Source organism: Podarcis pityusensis (genome assembly GCF_964106645.2).
Source record: "Podarcis pityusensis genome assembly, chromosome: 11".
NCBI lineage: Eukaryota > Metazoa > Chordata > Lepidosauria > Squamata > Lacertidae > Podarcis > Podarcis pityusensis.
In genome coordinates this window covers 36,499,987-36,525,803 of record NC_138036.1, presented here as the reverse complement: position 1 = coordinate 36,525,803, position 25,817 = coordinate 36,499,987, and the positions used below count along the sequence as shown (strand labels likewise).

Genomic DNA, 25,817 nt, shown 5'->3' with positions numbered 1-25,817 from the left:
GCTTAGCATATAGTTCTAAAATATCCCTTCTGATATCCATTACCGTTATACTTCAGAGCGCTTTGAATGGCAATAATTATATATGTCTAGGTTAAATTCATATTAAAAATAGTTCCAGAAATTGATTTAAGACAGGTACAAGCATATAAGTACATTTTATTACATTTGTATATTGAACAGAGCCTGTGTAAACTACTGTACTGTGCTATTTAAAACTCAAGTGCTTGGGTTCTAGTGTAGTTAAAACTAAAATCCAAATGCATTTCATAGCTTGGGCTCGATGCCTAGAAGAAAACAGTCCATATGCTTAATGGGGCTATGTAATTCAGCATACACTTCGGTCTTTGTTTGCAAAACGTCTAGGACGGAAAGAGATGAAGACTGAATTAGACTTTCAAATCAGAGGACAATGCTGATTCTTCCAAGCACAGGTTGAGGTGGATTAGTGAAATAAGGCTATGACTGGAATGGACTCATTTTAGGATGCATTCTCAATTTACAACTCAAGAGAAAATGGTGTGAGCGTGTGTTTGACTGATTAAAAAAAGCAGACAGTCATATCCCCAACTTTAAAAAAGGGCATTTAAAAAAATAGCACAAGAAAGCCATGTTTGACTTATGGCAATAATGAGATACCACTCCATCTTCACTGGGGCCAGATGTGGAACTATGGATTGCAAACTTGTGAAGTACTAAGCATAAGTTAGGAAATCACAGTACCTTTAACGTTAACCTTGTTAACAGTCCCCTGCTTCCCTGAAAAATGATGATTATCTTTGCTGCGCATCATCTCAACCTCAGCTTTGTTTCCCAATTTCTTCTGAACACAAGCAGAGTTATCAGTGCCTTGTATACTAAAAGCAAGAAGTGGTAAAAGTACGTTAAAAGACTGAACTTTATTTACATTTAAAAAAACCAACAACACCCCACTTGTTCAGAAGTAACAAGTGTTCTAGCAGACAGATACATCTACATGCTTTCATATTTTGAAATTTAAGTCACTGTAGTTTTGAAACATTCCATACAGTATGTGCTTGTAATAAACCCACCAATCATTCAATATACAGGGCTTAAGCTCACTCTAAAAACATTATTTCTTGAATACTTCTATTTCTCCTGGGAAGCAATTTACATTAATAGTGGGAAAGTATGTATAGTCTGTGAAGTCTACATATATGCAGGGAAAGGGAAAAGGGGAAAAAAACCCTCACCATTCCCAGATGTGTTACAGGATTAAAACCGAGCTTTCTGCCAGTCACAGTAATTTGCAGACAACAACACAGGTCACATAAAGTTCAAGAAATGTGTCAGGTCAGAAGCTGTCCCCCAAAGCAGAATAAAACCGGTGATGTTATAGGTATTACTTACGGTACATCAGGCAGCACTTCGGCTTGGTTCTGCTTATCACCATTTAGCATCAGTAATGCCCTTTGAGACTTAGGGCAAGGCCATTGCCCTATTTTCCTTTTCTTTGCTTTGTGTATCCTTGGCTCACACAACCCAACTTGTAAAGCAGGCAGATAGGAACAAACCTGTTGCAAGAGTCAAACTTTAGTCCAGCTATGTTAAATATGACACATTAACACACATCTGGTAATTAGCAACGCTAACAGTTCCCTCCAGATCTTTATTGCATTTAAAGCTTATCTTCCAGATTATCATACCTAGACTTCACAAAAGCCTTTTAAAGTGAGGCTTATGGTGTGAAACTCTTAAGGACCCATCTAGTTTCTCACACCCCTATGCAGGTTATGTTGTTGGGGTGCTGCTGGGAACTTGACTTGCTCTTCTCACACATATTTTGGCTTTTGAGTGGTTTGCTGTATTGTGGGCTACTGCGCTTTAGGGTTCAAGTACATGCTCGAAAGTAGCATCCATGTGTTGGAATCGGGGGAAATATGCTGCACTACAGCAGAAGGCAATTTGCCATGGGGAATGAGAGTAAGATGCACTGGGCTGGATCCAATGTTGCACCAGTGGAAGTCTAGTTTGTAATGTTTACCATTAAGTCCTGCAACACTAGTACAGTACCCAATCTCTGTTGATTGGAAAGAAGCAAAAATTCCCAAGAGGAACAGATGAAATATAGATATGTATAAAATTAGGGGGGCAGGAAGAGAGGTTGAAGCAAGACAGTTAGGGGTATCCTGACATTGAAGAACAGAGGAGCCAGAAGGAAAACTTGCGAAGTTGTTTCTAAAGAGTCCTTTAGAACCCTCCCCCAATCCCAGAAGAATATCAGCTGTCTAGTTGCTATCATGGTTTGATACCTGATATCATGGTTGGAATAGCTCAAACATCAGTTTCCCAGTTCAGTTGCCACAAGAAAATTGGTTTAACAAACCAGTAAGTCTTGAGTTAATGTGTATGAGGGGGAGGGATGGAGGAAAGAAGGTCAGAGAGGAGGATGAAGCATGCCGGCACATAGTTAATTCCTGGTGCAAAAATGAATGGTTTATTGGACCAAGATCACTGCATTTGATCTAGGCCAGAATGTTTTTGCATTAAGAAAGATATTACTTAGTACAAATGACACTTACCATTTTTTGGAGAGACAGCAATTCAGTAGAAACAACAGCGTTGGTTTGGAATGGCAAGTTTTTAAAAACTGCTTCTGCAACAAACATTTCAAGCCACAGAGATGTTATGGAAGAAATGAATGTTTTTAATTCCTGTGGTGAAAAATCTGAAGAAAAGGGAGACAGTAAGAAAGTGTTAGGGAGACAATACAGAGAATATTATTGCTGCATTTCTGTCCTTTAATTGCTATTCCTAAATTGTTAGAATTACTAAACTAGCTGTAGAATTGCTTGCCCAATTCTAGAAACAGAAAGATGCAGCACTCCCAGCAGATAACTGCCCAGCTTCTGGAGAGGCAGAGCTACTTCTTTTGGTTCTTCTGTCAGACTATTCTTAGTGTCAAGCTTATCCTAATGTTCAATTGAAATCTACGCTCCTGTAAATTGAACCCAGGGAACCTAGTCTTCCCACCTGTGGCAGCAGAGAACTGGACATAGTACTCCAGATATCAAATTGAAGAAAACACATTATGCAGTAGCTAAGAGGAACAGGTTTGCAAAGCTGAAGTACTTAAAATATTTGGTAAATGCCATTTTAAAACAGTATGTAAAATCCATGCTTGCATGGATTTGGGTTTTTTTTTAATGGGGAGATTTTTGTTCATGAAAGTTACAATACAAGAAACTTTAAAATCTGTACTAGGACAGAGATTTTATACTGCCAGCATGCTTGTGGATACCCAAACTTTACATTTTAGCAATCAGGCTCTAATATGAATTATGTAATCTGTTTAGGTGAAATATATAATTAGTTGTTTACAGTAACTCCCTACACTACTACTCTTGGCAATGCAGATAGTGAATGTACAATTTTGTGTCCCCATTTGCAAAATGACAATGGAATATATGGAAGATTGCCTGTATAGCTCTGGGCACTCTCGCGTCCTCTTCCACCAATTGCTTATGATTTACAAACATGAGGTGCTTGATTTATTTATGGAAACATCCTAATCATTATTATTACCATCAACATTATTATTTATTATCTAGCAAACATTAATAATAATTACACTTTCTATGCATAAGTAGTGCTGTAAGATTACAGTGCAGAACCAGAACCAGTGGCCTATTAAAAAAAAAAAAGAAGAGGCGGCAAGGGAAGTATAAGCTGGTAGTTAAAAATGCCAGCTAAAGTATTCTGATATGGGAAGAACACCAAGAGAGAGAGAGAGATAATGAAGACGGGACAAGGATAAATTCAGGTGTCACAGATGAGGAAGGCTTCACACACTGAGTTGGAATAAGTGATAAAATAAGCAGCCAAATATTCCAACTACAGTCTTCTGGTTTAGATACAGAGAACTGAAGAGTTTCTTCACTATGCATGTGTATGACAAAATATATTACAATCTTACCATTACATGAAATGGCAATATAAGATGCAAGATCCGCAGCTACAGGATGTAACATATTTTTGTCTATTAAGAACCCTGAAAGAATCCAGTATTCGACCACAACTCCCAAAATTCTATTCAACAGGTCAGCTACTTCATGCTTGATGATCTAGAAGAGAAGATCGCCTTTAAAATCTCTCTATTACTATATTTTTTCTTAACGTAGAAATTAAAGTCTGTTTCATCCATTTTAAACTGCTCACGCAAGTAGTCTACCCTATGAGCATCGTAACTCCAAGAAATTTACCAGGTCTTACTACAGTTTCCTTAACTATACCACAATATTGCCAGAAGATTATGACTTGTTTGTTCATGTGATTGGGAGCTGAAATATTTAATCTTATTGATCACCAATCTTTATCCACTAACATTCAAGAAGCACAAATTTTAGGTGCTTGGATGGAACAGATAACTGCTCTATTAAACATGCTGAGGCCCTGCTACCATGTGCTGCTAACTTCAACGCCAGGATTGGACCAAGCAACTCACTCTTGAATTCAAATGCCCCCTGCTAAAATATTTCGAGGACAGACTACTCCCCTAGAGGAGCTAAAATGAAGGCCAAATATTTAACCCTGCTTATGTATATTCCAATTAATATATTGTTTCGCCATGCTAATCCAAAATAAAACTACAGGCTGATACATAGGGAGAATTTACATTCTCCATTTTGTTTGTGAGGCTCTAGTATAGTTGATTATATGGTAGCTTCTAGAATACCTTTGCAATTAACCAGGTCTTCCATAACATAAGAAACTGATTCAAATCATTAATTCCTGCATTTAAAACTAAATGGTTCTCTTCAATTGTTTGACTCATGAGTACAGGCAACTCCTCACACGACTACTAAGACGCATGCCGTTTTTGGTGCTGAAAGGGGGCGGGGGCAGAACAGACTGGAAGGAGCTGACGCATGCAACAGCAGGGATTCCCCTGTATAGAAATTGTCAGAAGGGCACTGACTCTGATGCTACAGGAGCTCAGTTAAGTACGCTCCCATCAAGCTATTTCTAATTAAAGATTACAAAGTCTTGCTATGTTGAAATAAATAGCATAGCGTATGCCTCACTTAATCATGGCTCCGGGACATTTTGAACCTTGTCTTAGGCAACTGTTTTCCAGGAACCAAGCTCTCCATTTTGCATATTTTACTTGAAACCAGGGGGAACCCTTTTAGATCTATCTTTACCGACACAAAGGGTAAAGCGTCTGTTACTTTGAGGACATATTGGAGATTACAGAAATCTCTTATGACATAAGCTGTTAACCAAGATTTTCAGGTATCAGCTTCTCAGATACATCAGTTGTGAGAGAATTTATTTGCATTCATCAGAAGAAATTCACAGTTCCAAGGATCCATTTTCAATAGTATTTTAAACAAACGTCAACCCATGGTTTCAAAACATACTTAAGATGACATTACTAATCAGTTAAGTGGCAGTGCCACATAAAGGAGATACTCAGCTAAGTCATGCTCAGAGAAGACCCACTGAAATCAATAGACAATAGCCTTTAACCATGATTAAGGCCATCTGGGGAACAACAACGCAAAAGTCTTGTTCTAGGGAGTAGGGAACATATACAGTCATGGAACAATATTAAGAGTCCTGGGAGAAAGCAGCAAAACACAAAAGGCGTTATTGGGCTTTCTTTACTCTTCATAGTTGATAAATCACTCACATCATCTGTCTTGTACTTCTCTCTATAGGAATTTATGACCCAGTCTACTAGAATATTTATACGTTTTGTGAAAAGCACCGATTCACTTCCTAACCAGAATGTTTCCAGAAGAACAGTTTGTGGCATCACTTGTGCTTGCTGTGAATCTTCTTCACACAAACTGTAAAAGAAAAATAATTCCTAAATCTGTTTTTCTGTTTCGTTACAATGATTACATAACACACAGTATATCTTCTGTTAAAATCTGCAATTTAGCACGTTTTAAATTACAACGGAATTCAAACTTTGATAGAAATGATATCTCTAGCTACAATCCAGAGTGATATTCAGGCATAATGAAGTATAACAAACCCCCCCAAACTTAGGGGGGGGGGGGACAGTGGATAGATTTGTATCTACCTAGGTTCTGCTCAGAGAAGACCCACTGAAATTCATAGCCTGAAGTTAGTTGTGCCCGTAATTTCAATAGGTTTACTCTGAGTATGGCTAATCTTGGATACAGCCCATAGTAATGTTAATTTTAAAAATTTGAATTTTTGCACTTTAAGAACAAAGAAACATACCACCACATAAAGGAAGAGGTTACAAGCCTAAGGCTTTTTGCTGTTACAGTGTAATTTCCAGAATTGTCTCCAGTAAAATCTAAGTATTATGTGCACATTATGAAAAAAGGCTTTTAATCTAAGCCTAGACTAAGAAAAATCACAGAACTGCAATGTTAAACACTTACACACTTAAGCACATGTGTGTGTGTGTAAATTAAAGAACTAATGTGTAAAAGTAATTTTTGAAAAAAGTTTAGAAACATATCTGGCCATTTACCTAGAATCAGAATAGCTTTCTTAAAAACTGACATAAAAGTACAGGAAAAGTAATCAAGTGGGTAGTACAATGTACTTTGGGCACAACTTGATGGTAAGATACAAAAATGGGTTAGAAATTAAAAAGGTAAAAACATTCATTGAAACACACCTTCTTGTTAATGCTATTACTTCATCTTGGAACATATTCATAAGAAACATTAACAGTGTTTTGTGAAACATTCTTGCCTCATCTGTGGTTTCTGTAACAGGGACTGAATGACAAATATTACTGCAGTAAAGGCAAGACCTGGTGGGGAAAGCACAAGCAATAGTTAAGGGTCAGATAAATCAGGATATTTTCTGATCTTCCTTTCTGTCCCCACAGCCCAAAGTTCACCAGCTCCAGTAAGGTGCCTGTGAGCTCCACATAGTGCTAACCTTTTTTCAGCTCTGGGTGCCAGCAGAAGACCTGTGTTTCCATAAAGTATCTAGAAGGATGTTTGCAGACTGGCTACAGGGACTGAAAGATTGTTTTTACTTTAAAAGTGTTGCTATTTTATTTTCAGTGCATTTGTTATTGTAACCCAACCTGCACTCTTCAGATAAAGGGCAAGATATTAAATTTTTAAAAAACCAACCAAATAAATGCACAAATCCCCAGTCAAATAAGGAATTGTAAACAGAAAGTGTGCTTTGAGCCTGATTCCACTGCTTGGGCTATGCATATGGAGCTTGCAGACAGGAATGATGAAATCCTATTGATTGAGAAAACCAAGGGCAGGATTCAGCACTCTGTGCTCCCCTATTCTCTCCAAAGAGCTAATTGTCTGGCTTCCAGCTTTTTACAACAGTCTTCATATGTACAGACCGTATATATAACTTTAATTGTTAGCTGTTTTAAATGCATTCAAGTTCTGAGGACTTTACAATGAGCTCAAGAAATTCCTGAACCTAAAGAAAAACAGTGAACTTGAAAGTTCTTCACTGCATTTACTGACTTGGATCCAGTCTTGCCTCAGGAATAAATCCACTACAGTATCTGGAAACTCCCATGGGCAGGAGCAATTTCCTGCAATTCTTCGTTCACCCTGCAGCACCTGAAAACTTTCTTGGGAGGGTTGGGAGATCCTCCAGAAGTGTAGAGTGATGTTGCCAAAAACCACTTACTCTGGCTTTTGCACATGGGAATAACCAGTTAGCAGAGAAGGAGTCTCCACTGGATCAAACTCCCCTCAATGAATGGGGGAAAGACCTTCCTTTGGAGATGGAGATGCCTAGATCCCATCCATCAATTGCTTTATCTTCATCTTGATGTTCCACATCCAGAATTACATTTCCATCAAGTTTTCCACCATTATTGTAGCTAGGCAGATGCCTCTGTGATGCTCACAAGCAATTCACAATTTATAACAGTTTATATACTTACTCATCTTTAATCTGACTATGTCACTTTTAAAGCCATCTAATCTAGCAGTCAACACACTGTGTGGCACTGTGTTCCATAAACCAAAATTAATTATGCCTTGTGTGAAGTACTTTCTTTTATCTCTCCTGAATCCACTGCCAATCAACCTCATTGCATGACGCTGAGTTCTAGTACTATGAAAGGAAGAAAACTTATCTCTGTTCACTTTCTCTGCACATTGCGTAATTTTAAAAACCTCAATCTTGCTTTAGTTCATATTTTTTCTGAACTAAAAGGCTCAGAAAGCATAAGCCACTTTAGTCAAAAGTCAAATTAAAATCTTACAAATATGAAATATTTTTTACTTGAATATTTCAAGAGCTTTCTGAGCAACTGATTATACTTATGCTATACTGTAGTCCCGTGGGCTTGAGAAGTACTACACCTGACAGAGTGGTTTGTGAATACATACAAAAAAATAGGAAAAATAAAAAAATAAAAATCATGTGATGCATTTTTCAACCCAATTTTTCAAAGTTGAAAAATGCAAAATAAAACCTCATTGACTTGACATACACACTGATAATCTGCTGAACAATTCTGACACAGTGCTCCAACTTAAATCTGTGGAACATTGTGGAAGTGCTCTAAAGAGGCATGCTTAAACCCCACTGAAATTAATAGCAAGTAAAATTGCCAATATCCAGACAGTTTTATTATCTGGATTGCACCCAAACTTTCCTACCCCCCTTAAAGTAAGATTACTTATTTATTACATCTATATATCACCTTTATCTTCCAAGGAGCTGGAGGTAGTGTATACGGTTTTCCTCCTCCTCCCCATTTCATCCTCACAACAACCTAGTGAGGTAGGTTAGACTAAGAGACGATAACTTGCCCAAGGTTACCCAGTGAGCTTCATGACCGAGTAGGGATTTGAACCTTGGTGTCCCAGGTCATAGTCCAACACTCTAACCTGATTGTAAAAAACAACAACCCAAGCCACCTTCCTTCACTTTTCCCTAATATTGGGGTGGGTATATATGGTTAAGAAATAACATTGTACGTATTCCATGAGAAGGAGTTACCTTTTTCATAGTCTATTGTAATTTCAGTGCCTCATTAAAAAGCACGTAGTTTATAAATCTTAGTTAACATTAACCATAGGTTTAGTATTATGAGCAAACTTGGATTCCCTCCATAACTATGGTTATGGAATATTTACCATGCACAAGCTATAGAGCCGCAAGTGAACAGCAGCTCTTGTGTCTCCTTTAATGGAAATCAAGGTTTAAGTGATCATTTACTAGATGCATCAGCTTTAACTATGGTTTGTTAACCATACTGTAGTTTGTGCAAATCAGGCCAATGGAATTATTCCAGAGTGGTCTTACCTCACAAGCATCTCTAACAGAGGCCATGTTCCCCTCATGCAAATGGGACACTGAAGAACTTCCAGGTAGTACGTTAACATAGAAGGTGATTTCCAAGGAGGATCGTGTTGAAGAAGAGCATACATGATATGAAAGAACTGAACAGGAAGTGCAGGGTCTGAATTTCCCTGTAATCAAACATGAACACATCTCAGTCTATCACTTTGTTCCAATCTTACACCTGTTGTTCCTGCCACTGAAATTAACTAGTTTGAGACAAATAAATGGTGTTTTAAAATACATACCACCTTTCAACAATGTTTCCACACAATATATATTTATCACTAAGCCATCTTTCTTTATTGGATCTGCCATTTAAGCAGCATTATAACCCACTTTTTTCTATCATGGAACTCAAAGTGGTGTATGTAGATTTCTCAGGTAATCTTTTACCTTTAATCCCAAACCATTAAGAATAATTTACAGTTACACAGTATGAATTAAAAGCCCATCAGTTTCAATGTGTTGGTGGGAATGAAGTGCTAGCTCTTTTCCACGTCAAAGACTGGCAGCCTAGAAACCTAGGGATACACTGTAGTGAAGGTCCTTAAATACAAAAGCTGTGTTATAACATTGAGTCCATCTAAGTCAGTACTGTTGCCACTGACTGGCAGCAGCTCTAGGTGTGTCTGCCAGTTCTACCTGGAGATGCCAGGGATTGAACCAGGGATGCTCTGCATGTAAAGCATGTACTTTACCAGTGAGCTACATACATTTCACACAGGGCAATCAGAAATGCTCCAGACTTGCATGCATAAATAGGAAGAAGGGCTGCTGTTTCACTTGAGCCTGGCACCCAGAGGTGGGTGGCTTGAGGGCTACCTGACAAATGCTGATTAGTTCTACCTACATGAATATATATGGGATATGGGAGGTGCTGTGGTCTAAACCACTGAGCCTCTTGGGCTTGCCAATCAGAAGGCTTGCAGTTCGAATCCCCGCAACAGGGTGAGCTCCCGTTGCTCTGTCCCAGCTCCTGCCAACCTAGCAGTTTGAAAGCACACCAGTGCAAGTAGATAAATAGGTACCGCTGCGGCGGGAAGGTAAATGGCATTTCCGTGTGCTCTGGTTTCCATCACGGTGTTCCGTTGCGCCAGAAGCGGTTTAGTCATGCTGGTCACATGACCCAGAAAGCTGTCTGTGGACAAACGCCATCTCCCTTGGCCTGAAAGCGAGATGAACACTGCAACCCCATAGTCGCCTTTGACTGGACTTAACTGTCCAGGGGTCCTTTACCTTTACATAGATATGTAGAGAAGTGACAGAGTTCAGTGGTACCTTGGGTTACAAACACCTCGGGTTACAAACATTTTGGGTTTGTACTAACTTTGCCCCAGGATGAGAACAGAAATCACACATTGGCGGTGCGGCAGCAGCAGGAGGCCCCATTAGCAAAAGCGCACTTCAGGTTAAGAACGGTTTTGGGTTAAGAACGGACCTCCGGAATGAATTAAGTTAATAACCTAAAGTACCACTGTACACAGCTTTTTCTAACATGGAAACAGGGTATATACATTGTAAACAGGGAAGAATGGCAAGCCAAATCTAGCTGCTGGAATTTGGTTTTGAAGTCAGAACTCAGTGTTCTTGGCCACCAAGTAATCACAGCCAACTCCAAAACTTTCAGTTTCTAGGTCTGAGAGTGGTTTGAAAGGTCATGGCATCCCCATTTGCCCTTCAGTGCCATGGCATGGATGTCAGAATTCACAAGGAAATGGATGCAATTGCCTCCTGCTCCTGCAAGTTCCTTATTCACTGCAATGGAAAGTGCCTCCCCAACACAGTCTGCCAAACTGGCTAGCATTTCGATACTACAGGAAAGATTCATGTAGCAAAATCAGTGTGCATTGTGTGCTAAACACATTAACTGGGATTTTAGCGTGGTAAATACTAAAAATCATAGCATCAAACTAGGGGGAAAACAAATGGGAAAATAAGGTTAAAAATAAAAGCAACTGAAAAAGGAAAAACAACTTATTAACCTCTTTTACACTGACATCATACTTCATATCTGACAATAGTATTTAGTACCTACATAGTCGTATGAGTAAAATCCTTACAACAGCCTTGTAAGGGAGTTCAGTACAGTATTAAGCTAATTTTGAAGATGAGGTGCTGAAGGCACAAACAGTTGGCTAAGGTAAGGCAAGAGAAACCAGTGACCCGGCCACTCCTTCTTAGCCACTGCAATGTACCAGTTCTCATAAGCTGCCATTCTCACCTGAAGTATGTGCTCTAGAAGAGAGTGAACAAGTTTAGCAGGAGGAATCAGATCTTTTCCAGATAAAAATTCTGAGATTGCAATAGGAAATAAGTGGTCATCTACTAGTTCAAGTATATTGTTGGTTCCTCCAGAACAGCGAGTATTTTTTGCCTAGGGAATGAAAGACTAAGAATTACAAGATTAAGCACTGATCAGATACACATAAACATAAGTTAGGGCCGTTTAAAGAAACTTCTAAGTTTGTTGGTTAATCGATTAAACTGTATTTGCATATGAATTGAGGCAATTCTAAAGCACAAAGAAAGCCTTTATTTTTAGAGAATGCACAAAAGTGTCAAACTAGGTATAGTTTTAGAAGTCACATTTCCTCCAGTGTGGCAGAGAAAGAGAAAACAGTTATCCATAGTTTTTATAAGTAGTATTAAAAATGACTGTTTTTAAACAGTCTGTTGCTTGATTAATTGGGACTCTTCTTTGGTTAATCAATTCTTTAAAAATTGATAAATCCAAGTTGAAACCCTAACACAAAGTCTATATATATATATATATATATATATATATATATATATGGAAAAGAACAGCCAATTTTGTAACAAAAAATAAAATGCAAAGAACAGACTGCCTGCTTGCATCCCCCAACCCCACTAAGCCACTTTGACAGTTGATGGGGCCGTGCCCCCTGTCAATCACCCAACATGTCTGGTGACAATTTTTTCCCTTGTAGTGGGATGAGCTGAGAGATGGTAACTCCAAGCTTGCTTTTAACAGGAATCAGCTGCACAGCCAATCCAGTGGCCTTGAAGTTATTGCTTATTACCATTGATAGGCACTGATAAGCCCACTAGAGTTCGACATGCTCTGTTTTGGGCAGGGGTCAACTGCACTACTAAGTTCCTCCAAAGCATAATCAAGGAGGGCACTTTTAAGGTTCCTGCATCTCTACCTGCCCCACACCTGACATCACATATGATGGGCATGGTTTGGGGAAAATGGCCTGATGGGCCAAACTGGGATCCCTGCCAGGCCTATTAGGCCTGTGAGCTGGAGGTTTTCCACCCCTGGCCAACTGGATTAACCCACTGGGAATAGCAACAATCCTTTCCCAATGTCATACCCCAGGTCTATCCCAGGTATTTCTCTAAATACTTTCCATCCTCGCATCCACCATATTTGCTGTTTAACACAGGATAGTAAGAAATAAAAATGAAAGTACTTTTTTTTAGTTAATCATTTAATTATGTTGTATTGCAGAACATCTATTATTAAACTTAATTTTCTTAATGGGTGATGTACAGGTGGGTTTCAGGATTGCAATGTCCAAGGAATAAGTTGTTGGGAGGATCAGTGCATGACTCACTGGGGGCTTTCATAAAACAAAATTATAAATCTGGCATATACCTGACATCATTACTCTAGCTCACAGAGCTATCCCAAATCACAACTAGCTGCGTTCCAGATTTATAAATTGCATAACTCCCATCGTAAGCAAGAGGAGCAGCAAGTGCTGAATTACCATAAATTATACATTAAGCACTGGGATATCCCTTTGTGAATTTCAAAAGCTATAAAAGATAGATATGCTGTGCAGATATTTAAGCCTACCTAATTGCCCCATGCTGAGGACTCTGAAATGATCCAAAGGGTTGCTATGTAAAACATTTGTATGTGGCAATTTCTGTGGGCGTAGGATCTTTTAGTGTGAGCTCAGCTAATTCTCTGGATTGCAGACACTATCCAGCACACACAGATACGTTTAATTAAGGATGGAATCGCATTCTACATTGGCAGCAAAGCTTGTCATTTGAACACAAGGGCTTGCAATTCTAAAAAGAACAGATTCCCCAGATGGGAACCTGGAGTGCACCCAGTCAATATTTGTAAGCAAGACATGGGGGAAAGGGGCGGAGAGTCCATAGCCATAACCTCCTTCAGGTTTGAATACTCACACATATGTGGGAGTATCAATAGCTGCAATAGAAAGACTGCTTGTTCTGCATGCATGCCAGTGCTTTTTAGGTGTTTTTTTCTATTGCCCTTGAAAGCTGCAGCATTTGAAGTAGAATAAAGAAAACATGCATGAATTTGCTATATATGTGTATGTTGAGCTGTGATAGACACACTATGAAGTCACCATTCGTAACCTTTCCTCTCTCCTTACTTAGCATAATATTTAAAGGTAAAGGCAGCATTTGTTGAAACCCGATCGCTGGCAAGAAACTAAAACTATTCCAGCATCATCTTTTTCTTTCTCTCTCTCTCCCCTCCCAGCCCAGTATCCATATCTTACCACATTTCTGCACTCAGTCATTTGGTCTATTTGAGTATATTTTCTTAGCATTGCCTGTAAATTAAAAGCAAATTATTGATTTAAAATAAGAATGTATGCTTACTCAAAATTTGTCAGTCATAGTGCATGGTAACAATACAAAGGAAATTGTTTGATCCTAAAGCTGTTTACTTGGAAGCTAGTTTCACCAAGTTCCGGGGTGACGACTGAGGTTTACAGTCATAGGTTCATAGGGGATAGTTACTGAGGCATTTTGTGAACATCGTAAGAGGTAGTGGCAGGCCTTATCGGGAATTGCTGCTGAGTAAGCACATGTGGTAAATAAATGCCATTGGATACACAGAATAAGTTGGGAGGGTCCTTGTTTTAGTCACACAATATATCAACTGAGGTTCAGTATCAGCAGCATTTTGCAGTTCTTATGAGATTCACTATTCAGACAATGTCCTTTCCAAGATCATTACCAAGCTATGGGTAGAGAGTTACGGGTAAAACACAAAAAAGTAATCAAGTAAAATTTGCCAGATGTATACACAAACAGCTGCCTGTGTCCCACAGCACAGAGCCAAACACAGAGAGAGCCAGTGTGGTGCAGTGGTTAAGAGCAGTAATCTCGTAATCTGGTGAACCAGGTTCTTCCACATTTATTTATGTGGAGACTTTTTTCTTCAGTTGACCTATGCTATAAAAGTAATAAATGTACATAAGACTAGTTTTTACCTGTTCAGAATATATATGCTTTATAAGTTCATTTTTCATTTCAGCAAGATGCCTGCCAGTCATCCCCTGTCTTGACTGTTCGGGTTTAAGATGGTTCTCCTGGTATATTTCAGTATCGCTTTTAATTTCCTTCTGGGTGATAAATGCAGCATATTATTGTCTATTCAAATATAGAGAGGCCATACAGCAACAGAGACAATTAGAGCTAAAACACTATGGGTTGGATCCAGCCTGGTCTTCTGGTGAATGGAATGACTTCTTCCATTTGTTATAGGAATTGAGATCCAGAAGAAGCCTCCCCACTGGAAGAAAGTGCCCAGTGCCCTCTGTCATCCTGCTCCAGGGAATCTCCTGATTTTTCTGAAGCAGCTTTTTAGGGGCTCATTTTCAGGGGTTCCTTCTGCAGGTAGTCTGGATCCAACTCAAGCAATTTGGACTTTTCCTAGTGGTGGCTAAGCTGTGGCCCTCCAAATGTTGCTGAACTGCAAGTACCATCATTCCTGGCCATTGGTCCTATTGGTAGAGGATGATGAGACCTGGAGTCCAACAACATCTGAAGGGCCATTAGTTCAGTGTTCCCCAACCTTGGGCCTCCAGCTGATTTTGGACTACAACTCCCATCATACCTAGCTAGCAAGACCAGTGGTCAGGGATGATGGGAACTGTAGTCCAAAAGCAGCTGGAGGCCCAAGGTTGGGGAACACTGCATTAGTTACCCACCTCTGGCTTAGAGAGTACAGCTCTATTACTGAAACAGTTGTGAATATGTGAAAATATAATTAGAAAGAGAGCTTGTTCAAGCATTCAATATATGGGCCCCAATCTTCAGGAAGGCACACACAAGGCTTTCAGTAATATGCTGTGAACAGCCACAAGAAGAGGCCCAAGGAAGTGAATGATTTCCATTCCCATCTGGATCCTGAGTTGGATAGGAAGGTGCATTCTGCTCAAGACTTTATGTTAATGGGATTGCAGACATAGACTAAATGCACCAATCATGTTCGACTACCAAGGGCAACTCCAAATCCAATACTGAAAAAAACATGCTTGCAACCCTGTTAGATGTGGGCATTCAGTTAGGTGATCAACATGCATAGTGTACTGATCCAGAGATACGGTCTGAAGTCCTGGCAAACATTGTCACAAGGTCTCCAACTGCAACGTTGCCAGGATTTGCTAGCCTCAAACACACAAAAGCAAATCACGGTCCAACATTTCCTTAATGCTGCTATACTTCACTGTCTTGTATGCAATCTAAGGAAGATGATGGATACAATAGCATTCTGATAATTTTCACTGTGAAGTATTCATGAGAATTTAAATGCTTCGAAATAAAAATCAGAGTTGAAATATTAATCCAATGATAATTTGGCTTAAATTTGACTCTTAAATTTGCCACAAATCAACAGTTACATTTAAAATAATGTATTTCGATTATGATTCTCATTATATTAAGTGTACTTGCCTCTAAGAGATAAATTTCTAAATAGCCAACTGGACAGTATGGCACACCAATGAGATGCTTCTCTCTTTCTTGATCTAATGCTGGGTTATTAGTTAACACATGAGTAATGTCCTTTGGTGCACTTAATGCTGCATAGACTGTGGCTTTTCCTGCTTCTAGAACTCTGTAGGAATGAAACAATATAAACTTGATGAAAATATAAAATGTAACTCTTATTTTAAAACCTACACAACATACAAAAAAGGAAACATAAATCTACTCTTTAATTCTGTGGTGGGGGGTGAGGAAACACATACCTAAAAATGCAGTTTAAAAAATTCCTATCAGAAACATGCATATTTGCTTTGTCACTGCATTAGTTTAAAACTGAACAGATTTCATATAGTCAAAATGCTTGATTCGGTGGTTGTTGTTTTTAAAGTGATCAACAGAAATTACTACTGGATTTACATGCGAAGAGCCAACTGTGTGAAAAAGTCCCATGTGAAAACCAGGGGCAGAAATGGGAATGACCATAATAGACAATATTCATTTCCCATTTTTTCTTCTCTCCAAGTAAGTTCATTGTTCTTCAGATGGGCGCAACCCAATAGAAACACCAAACCTAACACACACACACACACTCACACTCACACACACACACGGAAATGCAAATAGGAATAGGAAGCAGAGTGGACATAAGAAGATCCTTTCACACAAAAATTAATTCAGTTAGGATTTATCCACACTTTACAGGCACGGTCAACACTTTAATGTTCTCCTTTTTTTGCCCCCGCGAAAACCTGCTCTTTAAAGTTGAATTGGAGCCAACGTCAATCCATAGAAAACCTGAACTGCTTTTTGTTGCTTGGGCACAGAACTTTGAAGCATGGACCTGTGCAGGGCACCTGTGTGGATAAGCCCCAAATCTCTAACGCCAGATTATTGGCTCCTGTGTGTAACCTAGGCCATCTTCACTCTAGTCAGTATGAACACCTGGCCCCATTCTGCAACCATATGATGCAAACTGCAATAGTGCATCCCACTACTTCCTTTTTCTACCTATAGTTTGTTGGGCAGCACAATGAGGCTGCTGCTTCCTCTCCTTCACTGTAGCTAAATGAGGGTGAAAGCACCACATGGACTCCCCCAAAGAGTTTATGTTGGAAAATCAGCACAACACAAATACATGTGGGAAAGGGGCTGCCAATTCTGCTGGAGATTTCTTATATGCCTTTTATCAAATACTTGAGGCTTGCAAGGGCCTACGTCTGTATGATCAATGAGTGATTTGAATTGTACAGTTTACTGGGAAAGGAAACTAATTTTAATTTCATCAAGAAAAGGACACTTCAGGTACAACAGTACAGGTGGATTTGTAACACTGTAATACAAGTACCATCTCCTCCTGTTAAGCCCCCACAATCAGCCATGATGGGGAGAGCTATGGGCAGAAAGACAGAGAAGCAAAAGAAAAGTAGTAAAATAACTGCTGAGTTTAGCAGTGAAAACAGTAAATTAAAAATAAATTCTGAAGAATGTACGGTATATTGAAGGTGCACAGGACAGCATACATGCAATTACCTCACTTTATCCTTACAATCCTGAGATCATTTGTCCTAGGTCTCCAACTGAGCTTCTAATAGAGATTTGAACCCAGGTCTCTGTGGACCAAGTCCAATACTTCCCAATGAATCACACTGTTTGGTTTTGGAATTCATTATTATATGTGTTCCAATTACTAAAAACATATTCAAGATCTTTGCAAGACAAAGTTGTAGACTGAAGAAAAGGACCTTTTGTCCACATGGAAGTAACCCTTGTGCAGATTCTTCTACGCAATCGGTTGTGGTATTGTTATTTAATTTTCTGTGCGGCTGGGTATCCCTTCTAACTCACAGGGGGAAAACCCCCAAACATCCAAAATGCACTTCACAATTCATAGCAAACTCCTACAATTTCTCCTACACCAATATTATCTCTATATAAATAAAACATTATCGTTGAAGCGACCCTGTAGCAGAATTGCTGTGGACCAGAGTAAGTGAGAGGGAGGAAAACACCCACAAAACTATTTTCATCTAAATCAAAGTGAAATAACATATTAATTTCTTCAGTTTTAAGAAGTCTTATCCTACCTTCTCAAAGAATCCTCTAGTTTATCACCATTCATAACAAGGAGGACAACTTTCCATCTGTGAAAGGCCCCTGCAGCACCAGAGCGTATCAGCTCTTCGCGCCATCTTTTAGGTGCAGATTGCATTTGAGGTGAATAATGGGAGACTTTTTCGATTTTATATCCCCATTCGTAAGTTGTTTCATCAAGCCATCTGCCACTTTCGGCACTATTAATTATGTAGTCCTTGGTTAGTATCCACTTTCCTGGAAAGCAAATGAACTGTCATCCACAAAAGAATTTTTTTCTGCAGACAAATGGCAATCAAATGAAGATCAAATATAAAAATTAGTAACAACCTCTGTTAGGGCAGAAAAAAAAGGGATCTTAATGTAATTTCTTACTACAGTAGCTGACCTTTTCTATAACGTTAATTTTTTTTGGCACATTTTCATTAAAAACAGTGATCCTAATTTTTTGGGTAAGAATTCTTTAGCTTTTTTAAAAAATGTGTCTATTCATTTTGTGAAACTTTGTACTAATTAACATTTCATGCTTATACACTAGTTTCTATGCATAATATATTCTCAAAAATACAATATATTTACTTCCAAGTGTATATGTATAGTATTGCAGCTTTAATCACGCTTTCAAAACACTAAGCATTCTTTTTGGGGTGGGGGTGGGGAAATGCTTTGAAAAATCAACAGATTTTTTTGCAAAGGACTGCAAGCAGGAGAATAAAGCCTGCCCATTCCTACACATGGATTCTTTCTTTAAGAAACCCCCCCTTTTATTCTGCATTAGCATATTTCAGATATATTATTCTATGTTCTGTCAGCATGTGCTCTAAAATAAAAATATAGCTGAGAGACACTCATACTTCTGAAACTTTTCATCTTCAAAATGTGAACCATAAATATCACACATCCACCAGCTAACATACTCTGTAAAGTTTAACTACAGCCATGCCCACCCTAATTCTGGAGGCCCTATAACCTCAGTCAATACCAGCAGCTTCCACCTCCAAAATTGATTTCTCTTCTATTAGCACATCATGTACTCAACATGCTAGCTTAAATGTGATTTTGATGGTATTGTCCCCTTTCCTCCTTTGCCCAAACCTTATTTTCCTATTCTTTCAGGGTTCAAATCAGTAACAGCAGCACCATACGCTTTACATAAAAACGAACTACAGCATATTTCATAGTGAAGCAGCTAAAACTGTGATCCTAATCAATTTTACAGCCGAGCTGAGCAGATTGTGCCATTGCAAGGCAACGTTTTACCAGATGGTACTTCTATAGGTGCTAGCTTTGCATGCCAGCAGTCATCTGATGGAAAGGGAGGGGGAGGGGAAAGGTACTCTCAGCTTCTTTGTTTAGGAACCATTACCCTGTATTCATATTTCTTGGTGAAAAGGTTCCCCATCACAAAGGCATGCTACCTGAAACACTCAGATTTTGTATGAAAAAAAATCAGTCACAAGTTTCCTTTGAGTAGCTTCCACTAGTGTGCATTTGTAACAAGTTTGTAGGGAGTTAACATTCTAGGACAGAAGCGTTTTCTGTATTATTGATGCTGACACAAGAAAAATATATAAATAATAATTGACCTTTATAGTCCAGTGTGCATGGCACTTTATAAAGAACAGTTATAATAGGTCCCTACCTCAAGGAGTTTACAATCTAAAATAGACAACAGTAAAGCAGGGGAAGAAAGGGAGAAAGAGGCACGGGTACTTTGGTTTATTTACCATAGGGATTAGGTGCTTATCCATAAGCTTTCCAGAAAAGGTTAGTATTGAGGAAAGGCTTAAGGGAAATAAGAGACATGGTTGAATGGAGACATGCTGAAAGGCAAATTCAGGCATTAGGGCCAGCAAGGAAAAAGGTGCAGTCATTTCATGGAGCTTGAGATGCCACAGTTCAAATAAGAGGTCTGGGTTCACACCCACATGAAGAAGAGGTTGAAAGGAGGAGTTTGTGTATCCACAGGTCTCTGAGAGCACGAGTTGCTATTTTTTGTGAAAACTCGTGATTTTAAACTTATTGATACCTTCCATTTTTATCACGTTAGATGTTTTAATTAAAATCCAGTTGGGATCTAGAATAGCAAAAAAAAGGTAAAGGACCCCTGGACGGTTAAGTCCAGTAAAAGGCAAAAGGACTTTTCAGGCCGAGGGAGCCGGCATTTGTCCACAGACAGCTTTCTGGATCATGTGGCCAGCATGACTAAACCGCTTCTGGCGCAACGGAACACCGTGACGGAAGCCAGAGTGCACGGAAACGCCGTGTACCTTCCCACCACCTATTTATCTGCTTGCACTGGTATGCTTTCAAACTGTTAGGTTGGCAGAAGCTGGGACAGAGCAACAGGAGCTCACCCGTTGTGCGGATTCAAACTGCTGACCTTCCAATCAGCAAGCCCAAAAGGCTCAGTGGTTTAGACCACAGTGCCACCTGCATCCCAAATTAGAATAGCCTAACCCAGCCTGATGCCCTCTTAGATGTTTGGGAATGCAATTCCCTGCATGGTCTACCCTCTGCCTTGCGGGACATATGTGGGAGGAAAAAAGGGTAAGGAGTAAACCCTACACAAATCTGGAGTAGAGTCCCTAAGATGATTAGATGGAGTCTTCTATGCCTCCTTCCTATAATTCCTGCAGCTAAGCTGGTGCCAAATGTATTGCCCTGCTTTCCTTTGGACCACATCAGTGAGGTTGAGTGGGGCAGCTCTTAGACAGCCCAGGACCTCCATACACACTGCCAAGGCTTGCACTGAAGGTCACTTCAGTGCTGATAACGCAGCAAAAACAAATGCAGGAGGCAGCAGTTACAAGTTTCTAGTTACAGCAGATACTCCATTATCTCTCAAGACAGATGGATGCCAACAATTACAAGGTATTTTCAAATTCGTCAAAATCTTTGCCATTAGCAAAAAATGTGTTAAACAATCAATGAGAATTACCACAACTATGAAAGCTAAAGAGAAGTTATTGCTGGGAAATTTATGGTGATATGTAAGAAATGAAAACCTTGTTAAATAGGTACAATACCCAAAGTGCTCACTAAGAATTAAGTATCTGCAGGATTTTTAAGGTCGCAGAGATATAAAACACAACCAACTCTAGTTATGTACACACATATGCATAATTTTATTTGTTCGCCACCGATCTACAGTTCAAACCATGATCAAGGCAGCTTACAACATAAAAAAATGCTAAGTACCTCTACAACATAACAAAAGTAGTCATAAACCATAAATAAACCATAAAAAATACACAACTAAACTGAAAAAATTTCTACATAAATCGCAACAAGATCTATAACACAGATACAAAAAACCAACAGCAACAACAGCCCCCAACAATCATACCCCAAGAGTACATATGTGGATGCCAAGAAAACATGTAACAGATTAGAATGGCCTTTTTAAAATCTTATGCATTAAAGTTTTTAAGGTAAGTAATTTGATAAATTGATTGTTTATACTCAGTGCATCTTCAGTAGTTAATGGTTACAATTTTAAAATGTTTAATCTGAGTATAGGTATTATTTAACAAACTTGTATACAGTTTACAAGAAAATATTCTTCCAAAAGCACTCTATAGGCTATATATCAAGATGTTACCAATTAAATGTAATTTAAAACCATTAAAAATACCCTAACCATTTTAACACACTATCATTTTAAAATGTTATTAAAGTCAACAATGGCCAACACTAATCTAGCATAATAAACACACTTAAAAGGCCAAAGAATGTTAATCAGTCAAAGACCTGGTTATAGAGAAATGCTTTTACTTGTCACCCAAAGATATGTAATGAAGGTGCCAGGCAAGCCTCCCTGGGGAGAGCATTCCACAAACAGGGAGCCACCACAGAAAAGGCCCATTCTCATGTTGCCATCCTCCAGACCTTTAATGGATGAGTCACACAAAGAAGGGCTTCAGATTATGATCACAGGATCAGCTCATAAGGGAAGTGACAGTCCTTACCGTATTGTGGTCCTGAGCCATTTGAGGCTTCATAGGTAAAAACCAGTACTTTGAATTGGGCTCGGAAACTAACTGGTAACCCATGCAGTCAGGCCAGGATCAGTGTAATATGCTCAAATTATCTTGCCCTATTGAGCAACTTGGCTGCCAAATTCTGCACCAGCTGAAGTTTCCAAACCGTCTGCAAAGGAACAGCACACTATACATACCTGCTGCGCATGCTGCTAAGAACTTTTCACTCTTGCAAGGCCTCTTTGCTATAAGGTGAGTGCAATCTCTGTATTCCTAACAAAAAGAACACACAACCATAAACTAAAAATTGCATACACATTTTCAAAAATAATAAGGTAAGAAGTAGAATTTACTCTTTTACCAGAGTGTAGCATGCACTCAGTTTTACCACTATGAATACCATATGTTGTAAAGTACAGTCATACCTCAGGTTACAGACGCTTCAGGTTGTGCATTTTCGGGTTGCACACCACGCCGAACCTGGAAGTACCAGAAGGGGTTACGTTCGGGTTTCGGCGCTCGTGCATGCGCAGAAGAGCTAAATCGTGCTTTGCGCATAAGCGCCGAATCACAACCTGTGTGTGCACAGACACAGGGCTGCGGGTTGCGAACGTGCCTCCCACACGGATCACGTTCGCAACCTGAGCGTCCACTGTAATCTAGGTGATAAAAACCCACAAAATATTTAGGCTTATCAATTATCATAATTTACCGTAGTGTTTAAAAAAACACATTTTAGTGTCTGAAGCAATTTGATTAGGGCCTTCTTTTCTTGGTTCTTAAATCCAGTTAGTTGGATCCTCCGTTTTTGGATGTCACTTTCCATCTGTTAAAAAAAAAAAAGAAAAAATATGTACAACATATATTCTGGCACAATCTGTTAAGATGCAGAGTAGATGCACTTAAATCATCAACTCCAAACTACGGTACTATACAAATCTGCTTGTTATTACTATTAATTTCATTTCTATAACACTTTATATTTTTAAGGGAAAAAATCTCAAAGGAGTTTACAACCTACATTAAAATATCAGAGAGAAGGTCTTCCAGGACACACAGCTTAATGCCTAACTGTATCATTTACAATGTACAGTGGTACCTTGGGTTAAGAACTTAATTCATTCCGGAGGTCCGTTCTTAACCTGAAGCACCACTTTAGCTAATGGGGCCTCCGGCTGCGGCTGCGCTGCCGCTGTTCGATTTCTGTTCTCATCCTGAAGCAAAGTTCTTAACCTGAGGTACTATTTCTGGGTTAGCGGAGTCTGTAACCTGAAGCGTATGTAACCCAAGGTACCACTATATATGTAAATGGAATGTTTCTTAGCAGGGGGTATTTGGGGATTGTTGGTCATAAGTATTTTCAGAAAAGGGGGGGGGAGCGTTCAGAAAGTTAGGCTTGAGACTTCAAGATTCACACACTTTTATTCGAGTATTCTACTTGAGTTATTTGAAGTAGTCATGCTATGCAAAACCAATAACCTTTCTAGGATTTCACCGTACTCTGTAGAGCGAGCAAAGTTAAATATCTGTGCCCCAAGTTTGAGAAACTATGGAACTACCAGCCAATGCACATTTACTACAGTCATCCCCACTGTATTCTGCGGGACTTTGCTTCTGGATAAACAACGCCTATAAAAAAAAGGCTGAGATTCTGCCACAATAGTGGTTAAGCCACTCGCTCGGGCACGCAACCTTCTTACCTGGAGAGACACGTCCGCAGGAAAGAGAAGCTACAAAAAGAGAAGGCACCCGACGGAACATCACTAAGTCAAGCGACTTTGAAATACAGTAGTTCTGGAACCCGCGCAGAGATTCCTACGGAGACTACGCCCGCTACGCTACTCGCGTAACGAGACCCGCCGCCGCGTTCGGAGCGCGGGAAAAAAAGGGGGGAAAGAAATCGCAAGGCAGAAGTACTGAAAGTGGGGGGAGAGGGGTGGGCTCTCAGGGAGTTTCTGAAGAATACGCTCCCCACCCCCCACAGATAGATGCAGTTTCAAAAGAAGAGCGCGTCCTACGAGAGCCTCGAGGGCTATGCTGCTGAGCTGAGGAGAGCGCACCGTTGCCAACCGGCTCGAAGAACTCCATCTGCCCGTATGTACAGCCCCGCGCGCCGTTTACCTCAGGCGATTTCCCCTCAGCGTCGCACGGCGCGGGCTCTCAGTACTTGGAGCGTTTCTCCCGCCTTCCTTCCTTCCCGCGTAGGCGCTCCCTCGCTCGCTCTCTTTCGCGCGCGGGAAAAGAGCCTGGGCCTCCTCCTCCGTCTTGGTGGCTCCTCCTCCGGATGTCGGAGCCCGGCCATTCCGAGCCGTGGTTACTGACGCTCGTTTGGTCTCCGGGGCTACCAGGCGCCGAAAGAGGGAGCGGGGCCCGGCCTACCTGGTAAGTGACGTCGGAGTTTGTCAGGGCAGCGGGGCGGGAAAGGGGCTCGGCCCTCCTTTCGGCCTCCGAAGCGCCCACCTGCCCGCTGCTGCCACCCTCGCCTTCCGTCCCTGGTTCTCCTCAAACGCCGAAGGGAGACGAAGGAGACGGAGAGACTCACTGACAGATGTGTTGTTGTTGTTTATTCTTATATGAGCTTTCTGGCGAATGGGTTTGGGCTTAAAAAGATGCCTCAGGACTGCTTCCTTAGCTGAGGGCGGAGTTGGCTGCCCCCCTGAAACTTAGTAGGGCACATTCTGTGCATCTCCTAGTCAAGGTGCCACAGGACTCTTTTTTTGCTACTACTGCTCCTTGGTTAGGTTTTCATCCAAACTAATATAGTCCCACGCATAGGGGGAGCAGGGGGGCGGTTGCTATGGGCGTAGCCAGGAGGGGGCAGGGGCAGCTGCTCCCCCCAAATCAAGTAAATAAATAAAACTACTTAACTAACTGCCCTCCACCCCAAATAACGCTTTGTCTGCTCTAAAAATAAATTCTGGCTATGCCCATGGCAGTTCCCCCCTCCCCACCATCAACGAAATAAAAATACTTAACTAAAATAAATTGTAGAAAGTTTGACAGGTTTTTCTGAGCACTTGGTCAAAAGAAAGTAATTTAAAACAGCTTGCTGAAACAATTCATTCTGAATCTGCTAGACAAAAGAGGGTGGCAGGTGGGGGGGTCCTGCCCCCCCCCATAAATCCTGGCTATGCCCATGGTCCCAGTTTTGTATCCTGTTTAGAAGTTCCTGAGCTTTGGTTTACAGTGGTACCTTTGGTTACAAACTTAAATTGTTCTGGAGGTCCGTTCTTAACCTGAAACCGTTCTTGACCTGAGGTACCAGTTTAGCTAACGGGGCCTCCCGCTGTTGCGGTGACGCAACTTATGTTCCCATCCTGGGGCAAAGTTCTTAACCCGAGGGGCTACTTCCAGGTTAGCGGAGTCTGTAACCCGAGGTGTTTGTAACCCGAGGTACCACTGTACTATTTTCCTCCTCTTCCCCACATTGTTCTTCAATATTAACTCAGGTAGCAGGCTTATGTCCTTGGGAGCAAGACCCATTTTATTCAGTGGGACTTACTTCTGAGTAGAGAAGCACAGGGTTGCGCTGTCAAACTCTTTTGAACTAAATGCATGACGTGATGTGCAGCAAGAGATACTTCAGTTTGGGGGGAAATGGATAGTTCTAGATGGCAAATACCTTCAGTCTGAAAAACTTTTACAGTGTTGCCCTCTCTGCCACTTTTGTGTTCTGCTCCCTCACTGAAGCACTTGCTATATGTGCATGTACATGTGTGA

General features: G+C 40.2%; 2 protein-coding genes across 10 annotated transcripts in view; one reads left to right on the top strand and one right to left on the bottom strand.

Annotated features, from left to right (window-relative positions):
- The window catches only part of SLF1 (SMC5-SMC6 complex localization factor 1), a 31,766-nt gene extending 7,412 nt beyond the window's left edge, over positions 1-24,354 (bottom strand). The window contains exons 1-16 of one of the 5 annotated variants that reach the window (XM_080972465.1): positions 23,798-23,862; positions 23,661-23,748; positions 22,810-22,923; positions 22,295-22,370; positions 18,108-18,351; positions 15,991-16,153; positions 14,526-14,657; positions 13,806-13,859; positions 11,516-11,668; positions 9,256-9,422; positions 6,626-6,763; positions 5,654-5,813; positions 3,935-4,082; positions 2,541-2,686; positions 1,369-1,532; positions 721-854 (exon numbers count right to left, since the gene is read on the bottom strand). In XM_080972465.1, the coding sequence (XP_080828591.1) occupies positions 721-854; positions 1,369-1,532; positions 2,541-2,686; positions 3,935-4,082; positions 5,654-5,813; positions 6,626-6,763; positions 9,256-9,422; positions 11,516-11,668; positions 13,806-13,859; positions 14,526-14,657; positions 15,991-16,153; positions 18,108-18,351; positions 22,295-22,370; positions 22,810-22,923 (1,993 nt within the window). In that variant the 5' untranslated portion in view covers positions 23,661-23,748; positions 23,798-23,862. Of the gene's footprint in view, positions 1-720; positions 855-1,368; positions 1,533-2,540; positions 2,687-3,934; positions 4,083-5,653; positions 5,814-6,625; positions 6,764-9,255; positions 9,423-11,515; positions 11,669-13,805; positions 13,860-14,525; positions 14,658-15,990; positions 16,154-18,107; positions 18,352-22,294; positions 22,371-22,809; positions 22,924-23,660; positions 23,749-23,797; positions 23,895-24,157 lie in introns of those variants that run through there. The other 4 variants (XM_080972463.1, XM_080972467.1, XM_080972466.1 and 1 more) reach the window with 4 other exon arrangements.
- KIAA0825 overlaps positions 24,014-25,817 on the top strand; it is a 195,725-nt gene continuing 193,921 nt past the window's right edge. For 3 of the 5 annotated variants that reach the window (XM_080972311.1, XM_080972315.1, XM_080972314.1), the window contains exon 1: positions 24,342-24,479. The gene's annotated coding sequence lies outside the window, so the exon portion shown is untranslated. Of the gene's footprint in view, positions 24,192-24,341; positions 24,480-24,511; positions 24,796-25,817 lie in introns of those variants that run through there. The other 2 variants (XM_080972312.1, XM_080972313.1) reach the window with 2 other exon arrangements.